Source organism: Thamnophis elegans, chromosome 1 (genome assembly GCF_009769535.1).
Source record: "Thamnophis elegans isolate rThaEle1 chromosome 1, rThaEle1.pri, whole genome shotgun sequence".
In the NCBI taxonomy this organism is placed as follows: domain Eukaryota; kingdom Metazoa; phylum Chordata; class Lepidosauria; order Squamata; family Colubridae; genus Thamnophis; species Thamnophis elegans.
Genome location: NC_045541.1, coordinates 98,587,347 through 98,614,310, shown reverse-complemented (window position 1 = coordinate 98,614,310; position 26,964 = coordinate 98,587,347). Strand labels below are relative to the sequence as shown.

At 37.9% G+C, this 26,964-nt stretch overlaps 1 protein-coding gene across 4 annotated transcripts in view; it reads left to right on the top strand.

Moving 5' to 3' along the window:
• The window catches only part of LOC116513914 (7-dehydrocholesterol reductase-like), a 30,791-nt gene extending 5,560 nt beyond the window's left edge, over positions 1 to 25,231 (top strand). For 2 of the 4 annotated variants that reach the window (XM_032225241.1, XM_032225231.1), the window contains exons 2-9: positions 71 to 125; positions 6,398 to 6,501; positions 6,858 to 7,080; positions 7,867 to 7,954; positions 11,156 to 11,369; positions 18,993 to 19,197; positions 21,404 to 21,535; positions 24,616 to 25,231. In XM_032225241.1, the coding sequence (XP_032081132.1) occupies positions 6,404 to 6,501; positions 6,858 to 7,080; positions 7,867 to 7,954; positions 11,156 to 11,369; positions 18,993 to 19,197; positions 21,404 to 21,535; positions 24,616 to 25,080 (1,425 nt within the window). In that variant the 5' untranslated portion in view covers positions 71 to 125; positions 6,398 to 6,403 and the 3' untranslated portion in view covers positions 25,081 to 25,231. The remainder of the gene's footprint in view (positions 1 to 70; positions 126 to 6,397; positions 6,502 to 6,857; positions 7,081 to 7,866; positions 7,955 to 11,155; positions 11,370 to 18,992; positions 19,198 to 21,403; positions 21,536 to 24,615) is intronic. The other 2 variants (XM_032225259.1, XM_032225250.1) reach the window with 1 other exon arrangement.
• Positions 25,232 to 26,964: the final 1,733 nt, after the last annotated feature.

Sequence of the window (26,964 nt, the reverse complement as noted above, 5' to 3'; positions counted from 1 at the left end):
TTAAACGAAGGAAAGGTTTTTTTAAAAAGGGATCAGGGCATTTTTTGTTACTATTCTTTCTTTCTCTCAGCAAGATCAAACAAAGGAGTTATTTCTTTATCTGAAGCTGAAGAATAAAAGCACAGGTAAGGAAAATTAACAGAATTCTAAGTGGTCTGCTTCATAATAGTAAAGCGAACTGGGAAACTGTTGCATTTATTGTTTTGTATGGTGGATCTGGCAGCAAGCTTTGGAACATTTGCTTATAAAAAAGAAATATTAGTAGAATGTATTTCTCTTTTGAAATTAACATTATATAGGCTTTTGTGTTTACAAAGATCATCCTGAATTCCTCTTAATGGTTAACGATTTATTTTCTTTGTCTTGTATTCCTGGATGAAACTTTTTATAGTTTTATACAGGTAATCCTTGATTTATGACCAAAATTGAGCCCCAAACTTTTGTTGTTAAGTGAAACATTTGTTAAGTGAATGTTGCTCTATTTTAATTTTGCAATCCATTTTACTAATTTTGCCCTATTTTACTTTTCTTGCCACATTTGTTAAGTGAATCACTGCAGTTGTTAAGTTAGTCACACAGTTTTTAAAAGAATCTGGCTTCCCCATTGACTTTACTTGTAAGAAGGACGCAAAAGGTGATCACATGACTCCGGGACATTGCAACTGTCATAAATACGTTTCTAGTATCTGCCAAGTATCCGAATGTTGATCGCATGCTCAAGGAGTTGCTGCAATGGTCATAAGTTTTACAAACGGTCATAAGTCACTTTTTTCAGTGCCGTTGTAACTTTGAACGGTCACTAAAGGAACTGTTGTAAGTTGAGGACTACCTGTATTGAAATGAATATTTTTGATGAAAGCTAACATGAACATTAGCTTAGATAGTAACTGATTAAAAACACGGCTAATTTACTCCTTTGGAACAAAACATATCTGATAGAAATCTAGTTGGTGTTGACTAATTAAACCTTTGGAACAAAACTTATCTGATAGAAATCTAGTTAATGTTGACTAAGAGTTTCCCAAGTCACCTGAAACAGATCCACATAAAGCACATTGTGTTATTGTACTATATCTTTCACCTTTAGAATACTTCCATGAGATATGGCCTCTTATTTGCATTGGAAAAAAAAGTAAGAAAATAATGATGCTGAAAATATACTAATTTCCAAAGTTCATAATATAGTAAAACCTCTATTCAGGAGAAGCAAGATATTCATTAAATTCAAATGTGCATTAATTCTGCATTAACATTATTGTAACAAGAAATGTACAGTAATATGTAACACCATGTACTTGTTGTAAATGGCATCTTTTGTAATAAAGCTTTGATTTAACAATACTCTTTTTCACTTTAAATGTTTTATTCATTTTCATTTTCAATTTTGTACATTCACTTATATACTGGATATTGAATAATATAATAGTAAGAAAAGAAAAACCCCAACCTAAACACAACTCATAAACCCAACCTATCGCTTTCATACACCCCTTCTTCTCCCCCTCCAACTTTCCTTTCTCCCTCCAACAATCACCCCTCCTACTTCCCTTTCCCCTCCTATCTTCCTTTCTCGCCTCCTTCCCCTCTCATCCTCCTTACATTCCCCTCTTCCTCCCTCCTTACTTCTCCCTCTTCCTTTCCTCTACTTCTCACTATGGTGTATTCTATTCCTTAATCTATTCAGTTACGCTAAAAAGAAAAAAGAAAGGAAAAAAGCAAAAAGAAAAAAAAAGAGAAAAATAAAAAGAAAATATAAAAATCAACAGTATACAAGTGTATTCTTCTTGTTCTATATATTGAAACTATATCTTCACCCACCCACCCACCCCCAATGAACCCCCCTCCCTAACCCCCTCCGACTTCCCAGGTCCCACACCCGGCACAGTTCAGTACCCTTCACCTTCAAAATATCTTATTAACAATAATAATGAAAATAAAATAAAAAGAACACTCCGAAAAAGAAAAAAAAAAAAAAACGAAAAAGTAAGTAAATAAAAAAAACTTAAAAATCTTTTACATTATGCTCAGCCTCCCATCATTCTTAAAGTTTAAACAGTGTGAATCATTCCATTTATATTTTGTCATCGTCCCTTACTTCTTAAAAATCTTTTGCATTATGCTCAGCCTCCCATCATTCTTAAAATTTAATCAGTGTGAATCATTCCATTTTTATTTTGTCTTCGTCCCTTACTTCTTTGATATTTACCCCATCTTCCTGTAAATTCTCCAAAAAAAACCTTTCTTAACCTTATATTCAAATATTAGTTTATACAAAAATCAATTTATCTTCAAATACAGAGCAATCTAGTCATACTTTCGCTACTCATCTTCCTACCCTTCATTTCACATCTCCATTCCACCCAAACCGAAATTACATATGATTAGGATCTCGCTCTTCACTTTAAAATCCTAAGCTTTTTATGTTATACTTCAAGCATGTAAATCCGTAAAATGTGTACCCAAAATCCATACCAGTTCATTCAATCCCAAGATCCCTTCATCAATATCCCATTCCACCTTCCTTTCTGCCACACTCTTCCCCCCTCCATTCCTCCCAAGCCACAATTCATGCGCAATTTGGATTAAGATTCAAGTAAATCTTATAAAAGTCCCGTATAATGTCTGTCTGGAATAAGCAATAAGCGATTCCTCATCAATGCACAGCTTTACCATTTACCAAACAGAAATAATCAGTCCAAAAGCTTAGAAGGTATTTTAAGAACATCGCTGGGTCTATGTTCCTTACTCTTCTGCCCTTCGGAAAGAGAAGGCTACCCTCTCCCTTGTAACCACATGTCCCACTGCTTTGAAAATATGACTGAATCCTCAGTTTCCGCTCTTCTGTCTCTCCAATAGGGGGAGAACACCTCCCTCCTTCTTGTAACCAAGTAACTTGCTGCTTGTCTTTCCTTCACCTTGTCCTTCCGCGTTTCCGAATGAGTCAGGAAGCCCCGCCTTCAGAGTTTTATAATAAAAATCCCAGGCTTCCGAAACAGAATTGATGCGAAATCTTTGATTTTCAAATGTAACTGTGATTCCAACTGGGGCCTCCCACCTATACTTTATTTGACGATTTCTGAGTTCTTGGGTTAAAAAAGTGTAGCCTTTCCTTGCTTGCAGCATCCGGAGCGGAATTTCTTTAAAGACGAACAAATCATGGCCATCGATCCGAAGCCTGCTATTGTGAAACTTTTGTGAGATCGCATCTCTGGATTCTTTTGTGAAAAAGTATATAATTATGTCTCTTGGAAGCTGTCGTTGCTCTGCTATATGCGAATTTTGGCGATAGATTTTTCGAATATTCCAATCAAAATTGAGTCCCGGACCTCCCACCGCTTGGCTGAAAGCTTCTACAAAAGTCTGTTTCAGGTTTTCTCCTTTCTTTTCAGGCAGTCCTCTGACTCTTATTGCAGACGCCTTTCTGTTATAATTTATCATTGTAAGTTGTGTTTGAGTGTCCATAATCTCTTGTTGTAAGGCTTGAATATTAGAAGTCAATTTAAAATTAGCCCCCTCCAAAGTTTCCAATTTAGTCTCCATTTCTTCAATATAATCTGTCAAAATAGACGTGGTTTCAAACATATCCGCATTTATTTGGGCAATTTTGGTCTGTATTTTATCGCATAAATCCAGCACAAATTCTTTGATTTCTTTCTTAAAGTCATTAATTATTTGAAAGAAAAGCTCCTGTGTCAAAGAATCTCCAGTAGGTGGCGTAGGAGACAAAGGCAGCGATTTACTAACAAGTTCTTTAAGCACAATCGGGGAGGATTTTTTTGCCTGTTTAGACCTGGGAGACATTATAGATAAAATCTGAGAATAGACAGATAAACAGTGTCTTCAGCTGGTCAGTTCTCACTAAATTATTTGTAGATTTTGCTTGTTAATGAGTAGCAGTCTCCGGGGAAATAAAGCCAGTTAATTACGTCATCAATCACCAACACAGTAAAAATGCCATTTTGTATCCCAATTGCGCAGAGACGTTCAAAGAAAAAACAAGGCTGGTGTTTAGATAGTTATAAAAAAAAAAACATCACAGGAGTAAGACCCGCTCGTATTATCTTAAAAACAATTTATCATTGTCCTGAGTGAGGGAGTCGGCTGTCTAGGGCTGCAAAAAGGCAGCTGCAAAGAACTGGCTGGAGATAAGAGCTCAGTTACGCTAGAACTCTTCTTCATTCACAGCCCAAAAAAAAGGAAAAAGGGCTGTGAACTACAAATAAATCCTAACACCTGAGCTTCTGCCTGTCCCTTTCTGCCAGAAAGGGATGATATCTATTGATCTTAATTAGATATACAGACCAGAACTCTAAGAGGGGCTCCGTTGAGCTCCTCGGCGACAGGCTCCTCCCACAGGAAGTCCGATTTAACAATACTCTTAATGAGGGACGAACTGAGCTAAAGTTATTTCATATTCAGGGCGAAGTTGATCAGCAGATCTGATCCATAATTAGAAAAGCCAAATGAATCGAGTTGCATGTGCTCCTTTTCCCTTGAGGAACATTTTCCTAATCAGAATAGAGCTGGAAGGGATCTTGGAAGTCCAACCCCCTGCTCAAGCAGAAGACCTTATATGAGGGGTGCCAAACTCTATTTCATTGAGGGCTGCATCAGGGTTGTTTGACCTTGGGGGTGGGGGGGTGCCCAGGGTGGGCATAGCCAACTTGATGTCACTCGTGTTGGGGGCATCTGTGGGGGTCCTAGCAGTCTGCCAGAGAAAACGGGCTCCCAACAGTCTCTGCCAGTGAAAATGGAGCTCAGGAGGGCCACTGTTTTCTGCAGTGATGGCCTCCTGCAACCCTCTGACAGCGAAAATGGAGCTTGCGGCCCTACAGAGCTCCGTTTTCGCTGGCAGAGGCACTGCGGGCCAGTCTTTCGCATGTTTCCAGGGCAGCCCCGTGGGCCAAATCAGAGCACCCCCCGGGCCTTGAGTTTGACACCCCTGCCCTATACCATTTCAGACAGATAGTTCTTTTCTTAAAAATCTCCATTGATGAAGCACCCACAATTTCTGAACTCAAGCTGTTCCAGCCAGTTAATTGTCCTTACCGTTAAGAAGTTTCTCTTGAATTACAGGTTGCTTCTCTTAATTAGTTTTCATCCATTGTTTCTTGTCTTGCCTTCTGGTGCTTTGGAAAATAAGTTGTTTCCCTCTTCTGGCAGCCCCTCAAATACTGCTATCATGTCACCACTAGTCCTTATTTTTTATGGTTTGGCCATACCCAATTTCTGCAACCCTTCTTCATATGTTTTTATCTCCATGCCCTTAATCATTTAGTTGCTCTTTGCACTTTTTTCTAAAGTCTCAACATCTTTTTTGTAATGTGTTGACCAAAACTGTATGCAGTATTCCAGGTGTATAAAGATTTATAAAGCCATTACTAAGTATGAAGCACTACTAATACTTCACGTGATTTTGTTTCTGTGCCTCTGTTTATATAACCAAGGACTGTGTTAGCTTTTTTGGCTGCCACCTCACACTACTGGCTCATTTTTAAGTAATTGTCCACTAGGACTCCGAGGTCCCTCTCAGGGTTACTTTTTTTTGAGCCAGGATTTTCCCTAATCTGTACTTGTACCTTTGTTTTTTCTTTCTAGGTGTAAGACCTTGTTTTTCTTCACATTAAATTTCATTTTTATCCATAGGGCCCATTATTCAAGTCTGTCAAGGTCTTTTTGGATCCTGAACTTGTCTTCCGTAGTGTTGGCTATTCCTGCCAGCTTAGTGTCATCTGTAAATTTGATGTGTTCCCCTTGTTAGCAAAGAGATGTGCTAGATAAAAGCATGGCCTTGATGGTTCTGCAAGTACCTCCACCTTTAGGATGTATCTTGAAACGGCAATAATTGAGGACCATTTTTGTTTGCCAAGTTTTTGCTTGTGAGCTGTCTACTAATATATTGTTATGTATTTTATTGCTTTTAAATAGTAACAGGAAAAAAGGATCAAAACACAAAGATAGATACATTATCAAAAAATTGCATAAGTGTTGAAAAATAAGTTGAAAAATGCAACAGAAAAAAATAAAAATAATGTATAAAGTGTGGCTTTAACAGTAAACAGTTACAGCTCTGCATATAATTAATGCAAATATTATGCAAGTACATATATATTTATTTCTAATATACTTTTAATATTCTTTTTAGCCTTAATTGTATCAAAAATAGTCAATGAACAAGAAAAGTTTAGTCAAAAGCTGACATTGTTTTCTCCTATAGTTAGTTAGCTATGCCACATGAACCTTGCCTTATTTTTTTTAATGTTATTAAAAGCAGACTTAATTGTGAAAAGATAACCAAGTAGATTTTCATATTGCATAATTGGAAATAGAATTTCACACACAAAAAGGCTCTATTACACTCCAAAATTTTATCATATTCGTATTACTGTTTCTGCAGATTCCAATGTCATCTCATAAAGACAGCCAAATGTTTGAAGGAGGAAAAAGTCAAAATGTTCTAAATGGAAATGGAGCCTCTCATGGAGAATGGGGTAGAGCATGGTAAGAATATCTATAGTAGTAGTAAGTATAGCGGTGAAATACCTGTACAGGTCATTTTGTAAAAGAGGCAGCTACTGCTGAATTTTAGGGGGATTTTATTAATATTTAAAGGCAGGAGAGATGTCATAGAGTATTTAATTTTTTTCTTTGAAATATATGTTGGTTTTCTGTTGACACATCCAAGAATAGTTCATGAAACTGGCTTGTTTCAGCAAATACTGTAATTGTTAAGAACACATTACAATTGTGCAAATCATTATTCTGCTCAGAGTCACCCATTGACAAAACAGTTCCAGTAGGGTTTTGAGGTTTGTTTTTTTGGATTAGGAGTAATAATCTCTATGTGTCTTTTTCAGGAAGATTGATTGGTTTTCTTTGATAAGTGTCATCTTTCTACTCTCGTGTTCCCCCTTTATGGTCTACTATTTTATAATGTCATGTGATCAGTACCATTGCTCTTTGAGTGAGCCAGCCATCCAGTTGCTTACGGGAAAAGTTCACCTCTTAGATATCTGGCGCAAGACACCATCTTTCTCTTGGAAAATTCTAATCGTTTACTTTTGTTGGGTAATGTTCCAGGTATGTGTTTTGAAACTTCTCTCTTGGAATCCAGTTTGTTTTTAAATTTACATTCTACAATTGTAGCCGTACATGTGAAAATGTGGGAATATAAGTTATTAACAATATCGTGTTTGGATGTTGTTGGGAATAATGTTAACAACTGATACATCTGATTTCTTTGAGGCATTTCTTGCTCTCTTTTATGTTTCTAGCAGTTCCAAAAGATTGTGACAGAAGATAATGAGAGACTTGCTGTCTTCCAGAAGTTATTAAACTTAGTTTGCAAAACCCATTGCCATTAATTAGGTTATTCCTTTAGACTATGGCATAATCTAATCAGACATAGACAATCATTACACTATGATTATTATTCCAATTATATTTGCAGGGCAAATCCAGAGTTAGAGGGTGATTTGAAATTAACACAGACTCACTTTCAGTCTTTAGTTGTTACTTCTATATCATTTCCATATAAACATCTGATCCTGGTATTAGCAGCTAAAAATTAAATGTTTCCTGTAATTTCAGTACAAAAAAAGATCAAAAATCAGATTTATACCTTTGCATTATTAACCTCTCTTTAGTCCATGTCCCCAAATGAGTTATACTAAAATGTTCACAATTACAAATATATTACAGTTACATTTTTAAATGGCTACACTATTATGAGGGGTTGGGATATGAGTAAATGTCAGTCATGAAAAAAATTATATGATGAATCCATAATTTATCCTACAAATGTACCATTGTGGAAGTTTTAATTCACTTGTAAAGATATGGACTTATATGTTCGTTCTGTTACAGGCATTTTTGTTTATGATTCCTGACTTTTGCCATAAATTTATTCCTGGATTTCGAGGAGGAGTGCAAGAAGGTGCCATTTCACCTGCTGGTAAGACCATTTTTATTGTATCAAGTACCGTATTTTTCGGAGTATAAGACGCACTGGAGTATAAGACGCACCAAGGTTTTGAAGAGATTTTTTTTTAAAAAGGTAGGTAGGTAGGTAGGTAGGTAGGTGGGTAGGTAGAGGGATAGAGAGGGAGAGAAAGAGAGAGAAATACAGTAGGGAGAGAGAGAGAGAGAGAGAGTAGTTAGGTAGGTAGGTAGGTAGATAAAGGGATAGAGAGAGAAAAATAGAGAGAAAGGAGAGAGTGTCAGTAGGTAGAGAGATAGAGAGAGAGAAATGGAAAGAGTACAGTAGATAGGGAGGGAGAGAGAGTAGGTAGGTAGGTAGATAAAGGGATATATAGAGAGAGAAATACAGTAGATAGGGAGGGAGAGAGAGAGTAGGTAGGTAGGTAGGTAGGTAGGTAGATAAAGGGATAGAGAGAGAGAGAAATACAGTAGAGAGGGAGAGTAGGTAAGTAGGTAGATAAAGAGATAGATAGAGAGAAATAGAGAAATACAGTAGGTAGGGAGAGGGGGGTATGTATGTAGGTAGGTAGAGGAATAGAAAGAGAGAAATAGAGAGAGAGAGAGAAATACAGTAGATAGGTAGGTGTTTCTGCTGGCACAACACTTGATCAATGTAATTCTCATCAATCATTTTAAGAGCTTTCCCCAAAAAAGTTTTTGCACTCTGCAAATCTCCTGGAAATGGGCCCGTTTTTTTAAAAAAAAGGCATGAATAGCCTTGGGGGGGGGGCTTGCAGAGTGTTACTGGGGAGGTGGGGGGCCAAAAACGAGAAAAAAATGGCCCATTTTTCGCAAAAACGGGCCCGTTTTTCATCAGAAAAATTGCATGCATAGCCTTATAGAGACTTACAGAGTGCTGCGGTGGGGGGGGGGAAACGGCCCATTTTTTCTCTTTCTGCCCTCCCCAGCCCCCAGGAGCTCTCTAAAAGCCTCCATAAGGGTATGCACGGCCATTTTGGTGAAGGGGCGGAGCTTCAGGAGGCAAAAAAATGCTGGATTTGGTGTATAAGATGCAGCCAGATTTTCAGCCTCTTTTTAAAGGAAAAAAGGTCCGTTTTATACTCCGAAAAATATGGTAATTGAAAGTGGAGAAAAAAGTGCATGACTCAAAACATTATCATCTGCTTATTTAGCATGTTGATAATTACATGGTACAATCATTGCTGCCTGTTACATTTGGAAATGTGTAGTGTTGATTTTGTCTGTTTTGAAAACCTTGGACCTTGTTGATAAATATTATACATACCCATATTCATTGCTTGTTATTTGTGTCTATCTTCTTCAAAGTTTCTGGGGCAATTAATTTTCCCAAGGGGTCACATGGGAAACTGGGACTATTGTGGAGGCTAAACCAATAGGACTGTGAAGGTGTGTATACACACATGAATGTATATACGTAAATTGGAGGTGGTGGGGCATCACCTATAAAATAAAAGCAATGCAGTTTTTATTGCATGCATGGCATACACTTTTTTGCATTCTAATTTCTAATTGACCTCACACAAGCCAGACAAGGACAGCCAAACAGCCAAATGTGGCCTGCAGGCTGTAAAATGCCCAAGTTCTCTCTGGAGGGATGAGTCCTCTACTCGCCACCCAACAATTACCAGCATATTAAAACTGCTGGTAATTAAGCAGATAATTTCTCTCTTCTTCCTATAAAGGGAGGGGGGGTGTAGTAGTGAATATCTGTAGCTCGGATATAGGATGAGGGTGAAGGTTCATTTTCTGAGCTTGTAGGTTGATTTCCGAACGTTTTGTTACAGGCTAGGTAACATCTTCAGCAGAGTTTAGTGTCAGTGGTGGATGTGTCAAGTGAGAATCTTGTGATGGGTCAGCTGGGATTCATCAGTGAATCTTATGATGGATCTTGTGAAAAAGTGATTACATCAGGTCAGTGTCATTGGAAGGTGAACTGCTCGGTTCACTGACAAATGCACGCTTGACAAAAGCGCGGCGACGAAATCGCAGCGAGAAAACCGCAAGTTCTAAATCGTGCTGACGAATGAGTGCAGAAGCGCGCCGACAACAGCGTGCCGACAAAAGCGTGCTTTCAACGGACAAGTAATAACCGCGCGTTCTAAACCTGACCCTAAACCTAAACCTAACCCTGAACCTAACCCTTACCTTAACTGAAATCGCGGTTTTGTGGGCGCGGTTTTGTCGATGCGTTGTTGGTGCGTTTATGACATCACGGTTTTCTCAGCGTGGTTTTGTCGGCGCGCTTTTGTCGTGCGCGCATTTGTCGGGTGATTACATCAAGTCAGTGTCATTGGGAGGTGAACTGAACGAAGGCGGTTGTGTGGGTTGCTTGAGAGTCGGTCCTGTCGCTGGTTGGCTGTATAGTTGATTTGGATTCTGAAAGGTTCATAGGCTGGTTGTAGGTAAAGGTGTCTGTCAATGGAATTGCTTGTCGAGTGCCAGGCTTTGATGAATTTACGAGAGTAGTGGGTGGTAGCGTGGATGATGATTTTTGTGTTGATCCAATTGAACTGGTGCTGTTTGGTGTCATTGTGGGTAGAGATTAAGGGATTGTGGTATTTGACTGCCAGCTGGTATTCATATTCATAGATCCTGGTTTTTAATTGATGTGATGTTTGCCCCACGTAGAATTGGTTGCAAAAGTTGCAAAATGTTGATTTTGTAGATTACATTGTTTCTTTCATTCTTCTGTATTTTGTCTTTGGTTCTGGATAATTCCTGGCGGAATGTGTCACGTAAATCATTTTGTTCATACACATAGATTCCTCAGATGGCTTTTCAAACATGTTAGAAGACCTCTAACACCTTAAGATAATTAAATAGGCAATTTCCAAAAGTGATTAGAAGCATGATTAGTAAATATGTCCTTTAAACGGCTCCACCGTGGTTAAAAACTGGATTATTAATCCCTTCATTTCCCAGCACCCAGACCCATAGGAGACTATTATCCTTTGGTTTCCCTGTGACGAGTGGCTGTCTGGTGCCCATGTGGATGATCTCCTGTACTCTCTTTGTTCAGAAAACTTCTAAAGAGTATTTAGTTACTGGTTCTTCAGCCTTTGCCTAATTTGTGTTCATCTTGTCATACCTTCACCTGAAGGCCTATTGTTTTCTATTTCTTATATGCTAGTCATCCAAATTCTTTTAGAGTTGGACAGCCTCTGAATCATCATCATCATCTGTTTCCTTTCAGGTTTAGTACTCAAATATGAGATTAACGGACTACAAGCCTGGCTCATCACACATGCCCTCTGGTTTGCAAATGTTTACTACTTTCAGTGGTTCTCACCCACCATCATTTTTGACAACTGGATTCCATTCTTGTGGTGTGCAAATATTCTGGGCTACTTGACATCCATATTTGTTTGGTTAAAAGCCTACTTCTTCCCTTCTAATTCAAAGGACTGGTATGTTGATACTACTTATATTACTATAAATATGATAATTTGATGAGCACTGAATGTTTCATTCTAATTAGTAACTTTAATTAATCCATTATTTCTCTGTCTTTCTTGATGTACTTTTACTTGCTACTTAAGATCATAAATATCTAAGCATGTCATTTCAATTCCTAAAGTCTAATAATGTTGGAAAATCATTTTATACGTGTTCAACTTATCATATAGATTCTGTCTGTCTTGAGCACTGAGGTCTTCTAATTGTGGGGTTCTAAAAGGGTAACTATGCTTTTATATCAGAAGTATCCCCTTCAAGCGCCTTGAAAGAAACAATAATTCAGTCACTCTTCAAGAAGATATGCCTGGAACTAGTGTCCTGTTTCCAGTATCCTCTTTTGAGAAGGTGGTGAATTTTCAGCTTCATGCATTCTTTTCTTTTTTTTTATGGAACAAAAACACACACAAAAAATCATCCTTCACTACATCTGTGTCAATTGGTTACAGACAACCTTCGTGCATTTCTTCCACAGTCATTACTTATAGTTCATATTAGATTATACACTTTTAGTCAAAAATCTTTGTATATCTTATTATCAATGTACCACAATTCTCATTTGACTAAATTATTTGAACATGCTTTTACCTCAAATCATTCATACTCAAGACACATAATGACATTCATTAGCTATTTCAAAAAATCCTCCAATAACATTACACCTTTATAGCATCTTTTAAGCAAAAGTCATTAATAAAGTTTCTAAGCCTTCCCCCCACCTTTTTTTCCAACTCACTAATTAAAATTTATATCCAAGTTGCTTTTACCAATACCATTACCATGTATATTTTGTTAAACAGTATCCATTAACATTTGCTTGTTGTTATTATAATTGGCTAAAAATCATTTACTATTTATGCCCCATCTCCTCTCATCAGCCCCCCCCCCCCCAAAAAAAAACCCTTACACCTTTATAACAAGATCTAAATGAAAATTTGTTAATAAGATTTATAGGTCTTTTTCCCAAGTCACAATTTACAATTTATATCCAAATTTCTTTTACTAAATTGTCAATACATGTATATATCATTACACTGTATCCATTATCATTTGAGGAATTGAAAAAGGCCATTCAAAAACAAAAAAACAATAAAACACCTGGTCCGGATGGGCTTCCGTCGGAAATCTACAAAAAATTCCAAAACACTCTAGAAGACAAACTATTAGAATTATTTAATGAGGCACTACAAAAAGGTAAGGTCCCAAAATCCTGGGGGGAAGCCTTCATTACCCTAATACCAAAAGAAGAGGTGGATAGTAGTAAAATTCAAAACTATAGACCTATATCCTTGCTAAACGTGGATTACAAAATCTTTATATCAATTTTGGCGGAAAGATTAAAAATAATATTAAATCAAAACATTCATTCGGACCAAAACAGCTTTCTCCCTAAAAGACACATTTGGAATAACACAAGAATAATAATTAACACCCTGGAATTCTATGAAACAAGATCGGAGAAACAATTAGCGTTAATTTTTGTCGATGCGCAGAAAGCATTCGATAATTTAGACTGGAATTTCTTAATCACACAACTAAAAATGATGAAATTTGGCGACAAATTTATTAAGATTATAGAAACTATATACTCATAGCAATTAGCAAATATTATAATTAATGGAGAATTAACAGAGAGGGTACAAATCGGAAAGGGTGTTAGACAAGGGTGTCCATTTTCCCCATTACTATTTATTATGTCGTTAGAGGTGCTCCTAAACCAGATAAGATTAAATCAGGAAATTAGGGGTTTGACCATAAAAAAAGAACAATATAAAACACAGGCCTTCGCAGATGACATGGTCTTTATTGTTGAGGACCCTCTAACCTCAGGACCGAAATTAATGAAGGACATTGAGGACTTTGGGCGTGTGGCCGGATTAAAAATAAATAAGGAAAAAACAAAAATGATTATAAAAAACTTTCCCAAAAAACAGATAGAAGAACTAGAGAAAGCAATGGAAATAAAGGTAACTAAAAAGGTCAAATACTTAGGGATTTGGCTATCTGCTAAATGTTCTTCTATAAAAGAAGATAACTATAATAAATTATTACGAAACATCCAAAAAGATTTTAAAAATTAGTCGAAGCTACAAATATCGTTGATGGGAAGAATCTCAGTAATCAAGATGAATGTCTTGGCAAAAATACTTTATTTATTTCAAACGGCACCGGTCAAATTAGGAGAAAAATTTTATAATGATTTGGATAAAACAATACGAAACTTTGTGTGTAACGGCAAAAAGCCTAGGATTAAATATAAACATCTTCAAGATAAAAGAACGCAAGGTGGAATGGGTCTACCAGAATGGAAAACATGCCACCAAGCAGCAACAACAATGTGGGTAAAGGAGTGGGTAATGTTAACCAACAAAAGAATCCTAACGATAGAGGGTTACGACTTGCAATGGGGGTGGCACAATTACTTATGGTGTGAGGGAAACAAAGTTCACAACTACTTTAAAAGACACCATCTAAGAGGGGTACTGATTAATGATTGGCTTGAAATTAGAAGGAAATTCTATATCCAACTACCCAAATGGATATCCCCAACCGAAGCCCTGATATACCCAAATCTGATAAACTTCGACAAAAATGTTATTTACAAACAACTGTTAGACAACCAAAATAGACTAAACTCCAGGGAAAATTTGGCTGAAATGGGAATAAATAGTGATTGGTGGCCATACTTTCAAATACAAAATAAGTACAAATCAGATCTAGCACAATTTGGCTTTCAGGACAAGGACCAGGAATTGGATAAAATTTTAATAGGACCAGACGAGAAATTAATCTCGAAAATATATAACTGTTTGCTGATTCGAAAAATGGAAACAGAAAGAGTGAAAGAAGTTATGGTAACCTGGGCCCAGAATATCGGCCACACAATCGAGTTAGATGACTGGGAAAGGGTATGGGAGTGGAACCTGAAATTAACGAAGTTGACGGCCTACAAAGAAAATGTATACAAAATGTTCTACCGCTGGCATCTCTCTCCGACAAGACTGGCAAAAATTTCCACAAAATCATTGGCCAAATGCTGGAAATGCAAAATAACACTGGGCACTTACTACCACATGTGGTGGACGTGTCTGGTGGCTAAGACATATTGGAAGCGAATGCTAAGGTGGCTGAATGAAATTATGTCAACTAAATTAAACCTCAATCTGGAAATGTTTCTATTAGGGATAGATCCAAAAATAATTAAACCGAATCAATATTTACTCGTCCATATCGTGACGGCAGCAAGGATCGCATACGCGCAGTGCTGGAAGAAGGAAAATGCCCCCACTAGTACAATGGTTATGAATAAAATCCTAAAAATAGCGGAAATGAATAGATTGACAATGCGGATTAACGAAAAAGAAGACACAGACTTCTACAAAGTCTGGGAGAAATTATACAAATGGTTTGATAAGAAAGCCAATGAGAATTAAGATATAAAATGAGATAGTTGATTAACTTAAAATGACTTAAGCAACAACTTAAATATACAATACACAAAGACTAAGTGACAAATGAGAGTAGAAATGTATTAGAGGTGAGAATCCACCTACAAGTAATATCATTAGACCACAGTGTTGGAAAAACTTGAAGAGCTGATAGAAAAAATCCGTTATAAATACCTGCATGGGATTAGTAACCTAGTCTTATACTAGGCAAGGTGAGAAGAACTATGTGAGATGAACAGCACCATCTGCGCTGTAAATATGTAAAGAGTTTTATCTCTTTTTTGTATTTTGTAAATCTTGCCTTTTTTTATAACCTTCAATTGGGGGGGGGGAAGTAAATTGTCAATACATGTATATATCATTATGCTGTATCCATTATCACTTCATTATTATTATTAATGTTAGTGAGTAAACATTTAATAACAATCTAAAACAATCTAGGAGTTACAAGGTTCCTACTTATTAATCACCAATAGTAAAAAAAAAAAAAACTATTTTTTATTATCAACTTTCATTGTCAACCTGTATCTTTCCAGTAACAAAACAGTCTTATCTCTCTTGCCAATTGTGAAGTCAGTGTTCTTTTTGTCTCCTTTATAAGGTTTTTATAGACTTCTCTCTGCACTTTGTTGCTTGAAGGGTCTCTCAGATAATCTCCTTGCCCACCAGTTGCTACTAAAGTTAACTTGTCTTTGTTTGTCAATCTTGCTTCTGAAAAAATTCTCTTCTTACGTCTATCGTCATTAGTATTTTTTTCTCGTCTGTGTCCTGGAATCTGGGGTACAGCTCCAATTCATCGATTTCCCTTTTCCACATCCCCTTTCCATTTTCACCCACATTTGCTCCATTATTAAATTCATCTATTGTCTTATCTTTATCTTCTATATCTTCATTCTCCCCTTTAATTTTGGGGGCTCCAACCCCATCATCTTTTGCTGTGAGGAAGTCAGCTTCTTCTTAATTCTCCCATATCCTTCCAATAGATTTTGAATTCCAACCAAGATATTTTGAAATTTTAAGGTTTCCTCATCTAAGTATTGAGCCATGTTTCCAAAACAGAAGAGAGAAAGAAAAACAAAAAATATCAATAATGACTGCCAGTCTAGTCTTCTAGGCCTCTCTTAGCTTTATTGTCTTAAACACAAGTTCTTTTATGCTCTTCAAAGGGGAAGGGTTCTGTTCCCCCACTTTTCTTTCTTTCTTTCTTTCTTTCTTTCTTTCTTTCTTTCTTTCTTTCTTTCTTTCTTTCTTTCTTTCTCTGTCAAAATAGTTCTCAGAGGCACCTGTGAAAACAATTCATGCCCTTGGTCTTTTATCAGTTTCTGTAAACAAGTTGCAAACCCTTCAGCTGCAAAGTTAGTGAAGTCAAATAAAGAGATACATTGTTTCAAAAAAATCCAAGTGGCAGTTAATTTTCACCTTCTGTAGGAAGCAAAATTCTTTAGATTATTTTAGTGTGATTTAATAACAAGTAGTAGGAAGAATTGTTAAAATAAAAAGGAAGATTTTAATCCAGAAGTCAAAAAATAAAGCAACAAGAAGCAGAAGAAAAAAAATCAATCCGTTCACTTTAAGGGGAGAAATGGAGACCGTGAAGAGCATTTCAAGCCACAAAAAATAATTACAATGACAAAGGGAAAAAAAACTTTACACAGCGATTAGGATTATTTTCGCCGCCCAGTTCTTTTGTTTAAGGATCAGTTTGGCTTTAAGGAAACATTTCTTTGGGCAGTCTTTAGCAAAATAGAAAAAATACCTCACCAGATGGACTCACTTTTTCTCTTCACTTCCTTCCTTCCGGAGCGTCCCGACTTCATCAGCCTAGGGGCTGCATGTTCACCGCGGGCTTGAAGCACTTCCCTTGGGTCTAACAGGGATTTTGCGATATCCCTAAGACCAGCAAGGCTTTGTCTTCCTGATCACCATCTCTACGGGACGGTTTTGGTCTCAATGGACCCCCAGTGGCAAAAGTGTCAACGGCGGTCTCAGAGTATCGAGACCACACGATGTAACATCATGACATGGCTCCTCCTTCTCCAGCTTCATGCATTCTTGAAGGATATGAGTTATGTGCACCCATTCCACTTTGATACTATTCTGGTTTTGAGACTTATTTGTTCTCACAGATGATGTGCTCTGTGAGCAAGAATGGAGAAGTGCAATTCTGTTGATACAACTCTTGGATATCTTAGCAACTTTTGATACCATATTATTCTGAATGAATTATCTAGACCAGAATGTTCTTCTTAAGTAGATTTTCTCTATTTCTTATATCAGCTCCACCGAAAAGTATTATGATGCTTGTGTTCAATCTTGTAGGCTGTGGAGTTCCTTCTGTCGTCTTTGTTATATAAATCTGCTAACTCAGTCACTAAGGGATTAGAGTTAGGTGTTACTAGTATACTGATTGCAGCCAACTATATTCCTTCATTATCAAAATCAAATAAGATTGCAGATATTAAAATAGATGTTATAATGGCCTGGATGACATTCTTTATCTTGAAGTGAAATCCTGGCAAAGTAGAGACTTTACGAAACCTTGTGAAACCAGAAATTAAGTAGGTTCTCCACCCTGGGAAGAGTTGTGCTGCTCCTGAAAGAGCAAGTGTACACCCATATTATATACTTGGATTCATCTTTATCGCTATCACAACAGCGCAATGCATTTAGCAAGCTATATCTACCTAATCCTGAAAACTGCAACCTTTCTGAATAGGGATGGGCTGGCCTCATCCCATTTGGATTACCATCAGATTATTAACAGGTCTACTTTTGAAGAAGATTCAGAAATTACGGTCAAGGGCCATGCCTTGGAATATTCTTTAGAGACAATGTAATACTGGTTCTGAAAGAATACCTCTGGTTACCTACACTTGTATCACTAAAGTTCAGTAAAAATTAGTATTAGGACCAATACTTTAGGAGTTTTTCTCAGTGTCTATCTTTCCTGCGGTTAAATTCTCTAAAGTCTTCATAGGTAGTCCTCAACTTACAATCATCATGGAACCTACCCATAACAGTCAGAAACCATGATCGTCGTAAAGTGGGTCACCCATGTAACTGATCTAATTTTATAACATTTTTTGCAGTTGTCATTAAGCAAATGCTACAGTCATAAAATAACTGCTGCGCTCGCTAAGCAAATCTGTTCACTATGCGGCATTTTTGCCAAAAACTTGAAATAAACTGGAAGTAAACACCAGGTTTTAGCAAAACATTAGCAATAGCAATAGCAGTTAGACTTATATACCGCTACATAGGGCTTTCAGCCCTCTCTAAGCGGTTTACAGAGTCAGCATATTGCCCCCAACAATCCGGGTCCTCATTTTACCCACCTCGGAAGGATGGAAGGCTGAGTCAACCTTGAGCCGGTGAGATTTGAACAGCCGAACTGCAGAACAGCAGTCAGCTGAATTAGCCTGCAGTGCTGCACTCTAACCACTGTGCCATCTCGGCTCTGTCATATGACCGCAGGTTACTATAAACATCCATAAATACAGGCCGCTTGCCAAGCACATGAAATGCGGTCATGTGACCAGGGGACCAACAATTGGAACTTTGAAGTTGATGTTATGTTCTTGGGGGGGGGGGGGGCCTTTGCCATATTTTGAATGGTCACTTGTAAATCAAAGGTGTATTTACCCTAGAACTAGGTCAATATTGATATTATCCAACTTTGGGGGAGTCAGTTGAAGATTCTTTTAGTAATGAATGTCAGCTCTCATCTGGAAGTTATTAATGCTAATACTACTTTTATTTTAAGGTTACAGTAACAGAACCTTGCAAGTCTGAATATGCTACTCCCTCCCTGTTTTTATCCTGAAAAGAACTAGGGAAATTCAAATCTAAGATGTTTTCTCAAATTATATTTATGCCGCAGACTCAGATTTTTTTTATGACATTTGTATTGATCTCTTGTTTCTCAAGAGTTACTCCTTCTTCCCATTACACTGGTCAGATTATAAATATTTGAAATGAAAATAAATAACATTGTAATCAATGTCAATTATTTGCAACAGACTAATCAGTAATGTCCATTTTGTTTATGAGTGTTTCTTGCAATTTCATTTGTTTTTCAGATGGATGTATAGTAAACGTTTATTTATACTCTTAATATTCTATTTTTAGCAAATTCACTGGCAATTTCTTCTATGACTTCATGATGGGAATTGAATTTAATCCACGCTTGGGAAAGTGGTTTGATTTCAAATTGTTTTTTAATGGCCGACCTGGAATTGTAGGATGGACTTTGATTAATTTATCTTATGCTGCAAAACAACAGGAATTATATGGACAAGTCACTAATTCTATGCTACTTCTCAATGTCCTACAGGTAAACATTAACACATGGATTAAAATTAAATGCTGTGAACAACAATTTCCTCCTATTCATTTCCTCAGGGGTGTGTGTGTGTGTATACACATACAAAAAAACAGACGTGTATTATATGCGCACACCTCTGGCTGCAATTTCATCATGACTATAGTTCCACAAAATTCTTCCTTATGTCAGTACCACCATTTACAAGCTATTCTTCACAAAATAATGACCAAAAATTATTGGAGTTGTGAAATAGTTCAATATGCTGTTGATTTCAACCTCAAAATCTCATAGGTTCTCAGTAATTGGGTTCGTAAAATTTACCGTACCTTGTAGAACCCCATCGTCCAGTAGGACGCTCGCTCCTGCCTGCCCCCCTTGCTCCCCCCGCCCGTCCGGTTGCCGTTCGTTCACTCGCTTCCCCCGCCCATTCCATCGCCCCTCGTTCGCTCACTTCCCCCACCCGTCCGCACCATGCTTGCCCTGCCCGCTGCTTACATGATTGGCTGGCTCACCAATCGCCCCTCCTCTAAGAGTCCTATTGAAACCGCAGTGCGAACAGCCCACTTACCTCTTTTCCTGCTTAGCTGTCACGTCGTCACTTGCTGATTGCATTCTCGCTTCATTTCGCTTTGCCTTCTCTGCTGCTATTGCTGCCTCCCTAAGGTAAGCTGCAACTAAGCGCAAGGGGCGGCAGCGGCAGGAGTCTACAGTACGTGAGCCCAGGGCCCCTTTCCTCGCAAAGGAAGGCCATCCTTCATGAAAGCCGTGAGTTCTCGTACAACGCGTGGCCGAGTTTTAGGCCCAGTACTCTTCAACATCTTCATCAATGATTTGGAAGAGGGAATAAATGGGGAACTCATCAAATTTGCAGATGACACCAAGCTAGCAGGAATAGCCAACACTCCAGAAGACAGGCTTAAGAACATTGGGCACTATCTAATAAAATGAAATTCAATGGTGAAAAGAGTAAGGTTCTACATTTAGGCAAGAAAAACAAAATGCACAGGTACAGTATAGGAGGTGCCTTGCTCAATAGTAGTAACTGTGAGAGGGTTCTTGGAGTCCTAGTGGACAACCATTTAAATATGAGCGAGCAGTGTGCAGCAGCTGCCAAAAAAGCCAACACAGTTCTGGACTACATAAACAGAGGGATAGAATCAAGATCACATGAAGTGTTAATACCACTTTATAATGCCTTGGTAAAGCCACACTTGGAATACTGCATTCAGGTTTGGTCGCCACAATGTAGAAAAGATATGGAGACTCTAGAAAGAGCGCAGAGAAGAGCAACAAAGATGATTAGGGGACTGGAGATTAAAACATACAAAGAATGGTTGCAGGAACTAGGTATGTCTAGTTTAATGAAAAGAAGGACTAGGGGAGACATGATAGCAGTGTTCCAACATCTCAGGGGTTGCCACAAAGAAGAGGGAGTCAAACTATTCTCCAAGGCACCTGAGGGCAGAACAAGAAGCAATGGGTGGAAACTAATTAAGGAGAGAAACAACTTAGAACTGAGGAGAAATTTCCTGACAGTTAGAACAATTAATCAGTGGAACAGCTTGCCTCCAGAAGTTGTGAATGCCCCAACACTGGAAGTCTTTAAGAAGATGCTGGATAGCCATTTGTCTGGAACGGTCTAGGGTTTCCTGCCTAGGCAGGGGGTTGGACTAGAATACCTCCAAGGTCCCTTCCAACTCTGCTATTGTATTGTATATTAGGCTACATTCCTAAGCAGTTTTCTTAAAGGATTAACCATATGGAATGTAATGAAAATTGTTGTGATTACAAAATCATACTATTCTGCATGTGAAAATTCAAGCTAGATATACATTTAATATGTTATAAAACAAATTGATTTAATTTGATTGACAGCTAATTGAGGAAGTATTTTATACACATCTCAGTTTTGAAACACTTTCATAGAAAATCCCCCCCGCCCCCCGAGAAACTCCAGTTGCCTTTTGGAAAAAGCATCTTTGGGATAAAGAGGACATTGGAGTATTATTTTTTTCAACTAAAGGGCTCTCTGAAAGTGGTGATAGAATCATTAATTTAGAATTTTAATTGTTAAACCTATGTAAGTGCAATCCCCCAAAAACCATGACTTGCATTTCATATCTAGATAAATTTGAGTTTCTCTCTCTCAAAGATAGCATTTTTTCACATGTCTAATTTTTTTATAAGATGTAATGATAATGTGTATATTTTTCAGGGTCTTTATGTTTTGGACTTTTTTTGGAATGAAACTTGGTATTTAAAAACAATGGATATTGCCCACGATCACTTTGGATGGTATCTGGCCTGGGGAGATTGTGTTTGGCTTCCCTATCTCTATACTCTGCAGGTATTTTATCTTATACATTTACCTTCAACTGTTTGTCTTCAACTGCATCTAGAAACAATAGAGTTTCCCCCCCTTTAAGAAAGCACCTTGGGTATCATGATGACAGCTCATGTTTAAGGATTTATTTATTTTGTTAGTGTTTGGAAGTACTGCTGGAGGGAGCAATCTGCCTTGCCACTATTATTTTGGAGGGGGGAAGGGTTAATGGGCAACTGTTAGGGTGATGGTTGCTAATATGTGGCAGTTGGAGGTTGGGTGTGAAGACAGCTGGAAGGTGATATTTTGTGTGGTGGCTGGAGGCCAGTGGCTGATATCTTATATGCCAGAGTTGAAAAACTAGAACGCAGGCTTTCAGAGGCTTTCAGAAACCAACTAGAGCTGAGGGAAAATACAAAGGAAGAAGGATGCTGGATGAGATTGTGGTATAACTCAAACAGTCATGGAAAGCGGGGAATGCTGCAGAGATAATATTTGGAAGCTATTGTAGATGTTGGAAACTATTGTAGGAGGGCATAGAAGAATGGTTGAGAAGGAATTATGAGAAATTCAGACAAAGAAAGGCTCAAACAGGTCAAGGTGGCTTCAGTCTGGAGCATGGACTCTGATAGATGTAATCGTGAACAAAAGAAAGATACAGACTCAATTCAAGGTGCTGACTGTCACCTTTAAAGCCTTTCATGGCTTGGGACCAGGTTATCTGAGGGACTGTGGGTCATATCCACCCGACCCACAAGAGTGGGGAGGCAAGGAATGTTGCGGGTCCCATCTCCTAAAAGGGTAAATCTGACAGGACCCAGAAGAAGGGCCTTCTCTATGATGGCTCCCTTCATCTGAAACATCATCTCTCTGGAAATTATTTTGGATTGTTTAGCAGCAGTGATACCAAGGCCAGGGAAGGGAAGGAGAGTGACCAGAGGCCTTGCTCTGGCTGTGTACGGGGTTTTTGCTCTATCTGTCTGTTTATTATTGCAACTGTTCTTTTTTCCACCCATTAAAATGTTTAAACTGTCCAATAATCAAAGCTCTCTGGGCAGTTTACAATAAAACACACAAAAACATAACCTTAAAAACATGTATAATAATACCAAAATACAAAATAAAAACATCATATAAACTAAACGCCTGGTATTGAAAAGCCAGTTAAAATCCTGGGAAAATAAAATGGTCTTCACCTAACACTAAAAGGATGATATTGTGGATGCCCTCTCCCTTTTTAACTTCTATATCAACCCCCTGATCAATCTCTTACAGAACCCTGATCTGCATCCTCCTAACCTAGCACAAGGCAAAATTCCAATTCTATATGCCGATGATGCCGCTATTATTTCACAAACTCCTGTAGGACGGAAGAGAGCAATTAGGGCAACACTTGGCTATTGCAGGCAAAACAAGCTGGTCCTTAACTTTTATAAATCAAAATTTTTAGTTTTTGCTAAAAGACCTAGCCAATACGCCTGGAAAATAGAAGGGCATAATTTGGAACAGGTTAGAACATTTAGATACCTTGGGATGGTGTTCCACTCGCAAGGGACATGGAAGGCACACCTGGATCATACATTGCAAGCAGCCAATAGGTCCTCAAATGCAATTAAACAGTTCTTTTACACAAGCGGAGGGCAGTTAGTACCTGCTGCCTTAAAACTTTGAGGCCAAAACATTGGCAGAAATTCTATATGGGGCACAAACAGGAATCCTCACAAAGAAAGACTTGCTAGAAACCATACAGACCAAATTCCTGTGAGCCATCTTAGCTGCACCCAAGGGAACTCCAAATGCCCAGTTAAGAATTGAGACAGGCATGCCTCAAATTCAGGTAAGAGCCTGGAAGATGATGATCATTCATTGGCTTGAAATGCATTTCTTTCCAGAGGGACCATCCCCACTATTGTTGCTTGACAACTTCCTCTCCCCCTGGAAACAGGCAATAGATCAGAAGCTGGGCTCTTATGTGTTCTCACCAGTATTCTTAATGTCCCTAGGCTTTGATCAAGCAAAGCAAGTAGTAATCAACAGAATGAAGGACATGGAGTTCCAAGAAGAACTAAATAGGTTGCCTTTCCTCAGTAGGGACAGAATCAAACAGGGTGTGTGGGAATCAGCAAGATATCTAAATGATCTGATCTTCCCAAAACAAAGAATAGCTTTCTTCAGAGCCAGATTTAACATTCTTCTTCAGCACTCCTCCAGAGCAGGTACAAGAGAACACCTATAGCAGAACGGGTATGAATATGTGGTAAAGGAGAAGTTGAAGATATCTCACATGTTTTATTGTACTGTGAGCTATACAGAGTCCATAGGTCTGCATATATTCTCCCCTTACTAGAGAGATTTCCAAGGAGGGCAGACAATTTTTATTTAGGCTTTCTCCTCTAGGACTCAAACCTGTCTACCACGCATGCAGTGGCAAAATTCTGTGTTGCTGCAATGTCTACAAGAAAAAGATTGGTTACAGAATTATAGCTGTTATCTTGTATCAGTTATTTGGACATAACTTTAACAATTTTTGGACCATTGTATTTACTCCCATACTTATCAGCTTTTCATCTATGTAAACCAGGGAGTGACCCGAACAGTTTGAGAGCATATATGTTATTATCTATTTTTAATATCAGTACTTTTTAATATATTTTAATGTCTATTGCTGGTCTTTGACTGTAATAAAGATATACTACTACTGGATGCTACTTGAACCTTTTGGGGCAGAAATTCTATAAATGGAGTGCCACCACAGGAGGTGGGAACCCTCCCCTTAATAGAACCTCACTTCATTTCCTTTGCTCAGAGATCCTGGAAAAGATATTCATTAGATGATAAAGCTTGGATGAGTACATAAGGGAGAAGGGTCTTTTAGAGTCCTGAGCCACATAAGGCTCTAAAAGTTAAAACCAACACTTTGAATTACTCTGTGGATGAGGATAGATATTATGGAAGAAAGTCTACGTGATTGTTAAGAGTTGACACTGACACTATGGGACTTAATCAATCAAGAACCAAGATAATATAAAGTAAAGTAAAGAGTGCTGACTAAATATGACAATTTGTTTACCAATTGTTGTTCATTACTATTATTTTTATCTCAGGGGTTGTATTTGGTCTACCATCCTGTCCAGCTTGCTACCAGTTATGCCATTGGAATTCTTCTACTGGGTTTGGTGGGCTACTATATTTTCAGAATGTCCAATCATCAGAAAGATCTCTTCCGTCGCACTGATGGCAACTGTAAAATATGGGGGAAGAAAGCCAAATATATTGAATGTGCCTACACATCAATCAGTGGAACTCAACATTACAGTAAACTGTTGATTTCAGGATTCTGGGGTATGGCCCGCCATTTAAACTACACTGGAGACTTGATGGGCTCCCTGGCATACTGCCTGTGTTGTGGTTTTAATCATATTCTTCCTTATTTCTACATAACTTTTATGATCATTCTCCTGGTTCACCGCTGCTTTAGAGATGAACATCGCTGCTCCAAGAAGTATGGCAAAGACTGGAAAAAATATACTGATACAGTACCATACCGACTCATTCCGGGGATTTTCTAAATGCTTATTTTAGACTTAAAATATTTTGCAAAAACAAAATACCTTTATCAGCAATATTTTGGTACATATGATGGTGTATGATTTACTTACTTCTTAATGTGTTAAAAATAACATTTAACAAAATAAAATGTACATCATATAAACTTTTAAAGATTATTTTCGTTGTTGCTTTTTAAAAAGTTTCTTTTTGTACTGATTTGTTTTGCTACCTCCCCGTCCCAAATCCAAAAAAACAGTGTAGTAATTTGTATTTCAGTTTTATTATTCTGGAAAAGGGGAAATTGTGGTCTATAATTGACCACAAGTTTATTTATATGGCCATGTGATGATTCTCCGATTATTGTACTTGCATTGAAGATTCTGGAGTCTTCAGTACCCTCTAAATCCATACTTGATACCCTGTTTCCCCAAAAATAAAACCTCTCTGGATAATAAGCCCAATCAGGCTTTTGAGTGCATGTGCTAAAATAAGCCCTCCCCCGAAAATAAGCCCTTCCCAAAAATATTGTAACACAGCCGCAGCCATGAGGTGACCACGCTCGCCGCCTCCTGCACCTCAAAAATAATAACATGTCCCCGAAAATAAGGCCAAGCACTTATTTTGGGGGGGGGGTCAAAAGAAAATAAGACCCTGTCTTATTTTGGGGGAAATATGGTAATTAACGTTCATTCCATTTTGAAAATGATGACTGGATAAACTGACAAGATATTTAAGTAATGATAAACAGTCCAATGAAGGTTTTGATACAATGTGCATCCAATGTAAAATAGACCAACAGCATGTTAAGAGATAATAAGTCATGGTATCCAAAATAGAAATGCCACTGTCATAATGGCCTTTTATAAATCAGTGGTGCAACCCTCTGGAATATTTTATACAGTTCTGGTCACTGCATCTCAGAAAGGTAATAGTGGAGCTAAAGAAAGGTTGGTGAAGGGCCACTAAGATAATCAAAGGACTAGAACAGCTTCCCTGTGCATGGTGTGAATAAAATGAAGGAGGAGCTATTTTCTCCTTCCCAAAATAGTAGAACCCAATGAAAACTGAATGCTGGAAGCCTTAAGATAGGCAAAGGGAAATATTTCTTTACACAATGGATAATTAAGCTTTGGAATTACTACAACATATGGTGCTGCCTCTTGGCTTGGTCTCTGAAGACCATCTGCCAAGAAACTTGTGATTTTGTTGTGCAATTGAAAACAAACTGCTTATGTTCTTAAAAGGTCTGAATAAGTTCTTTGATTAGCTGTGATAAAATCATGAAATAAACAAGGATAAGAATGATGGGTTAAAATAATAATCTTGGACATTAGTATCAATGACATTTGTAAAGATTTGTGTCTGCCTTGTTTATAGGGATTTCAATATTTCAGATGATACTTTTGTTTGACCAATACAGTATATTTAAAAAGACAATGTGTCAAGATTTTTAAAAATTCATGTGTCTATAAATCAATGCTGAACCCTATGTACAAAACTGCAACATTGCTGAACTATGTTTACTAAAATTAAAACTTCACTTCCCAAGGTTTATTACAAAATTGATTCTGCTGGCTGATTTAAAAGTGAGGCAGAATGATTCCTGTTCTGTGCACAGGGCCATGGGAAGTGTGGGGGTGTGCGGTGCCCGTTTTGCTCCCAGGAAGCTGGAGGGAGACATGCTGGCCCAAAACGGGGCAAGAGGGGCAGAGGTCACACGTGCATGTGCAGAGATGGGTGCTGGGTGGGGATCGCGCATGCACTGCATTATGAGTGTGGGACAACAAAGTGTTAGCCATCACTGGTATAGGACTTTAGGGAACTGTCAAACTTTAAAAAACCCAGAAAGATGAGTTGAGCGTCTTCCAAGCAGTTTTCTTTATTGTTCCTTACCTCTAGACAAA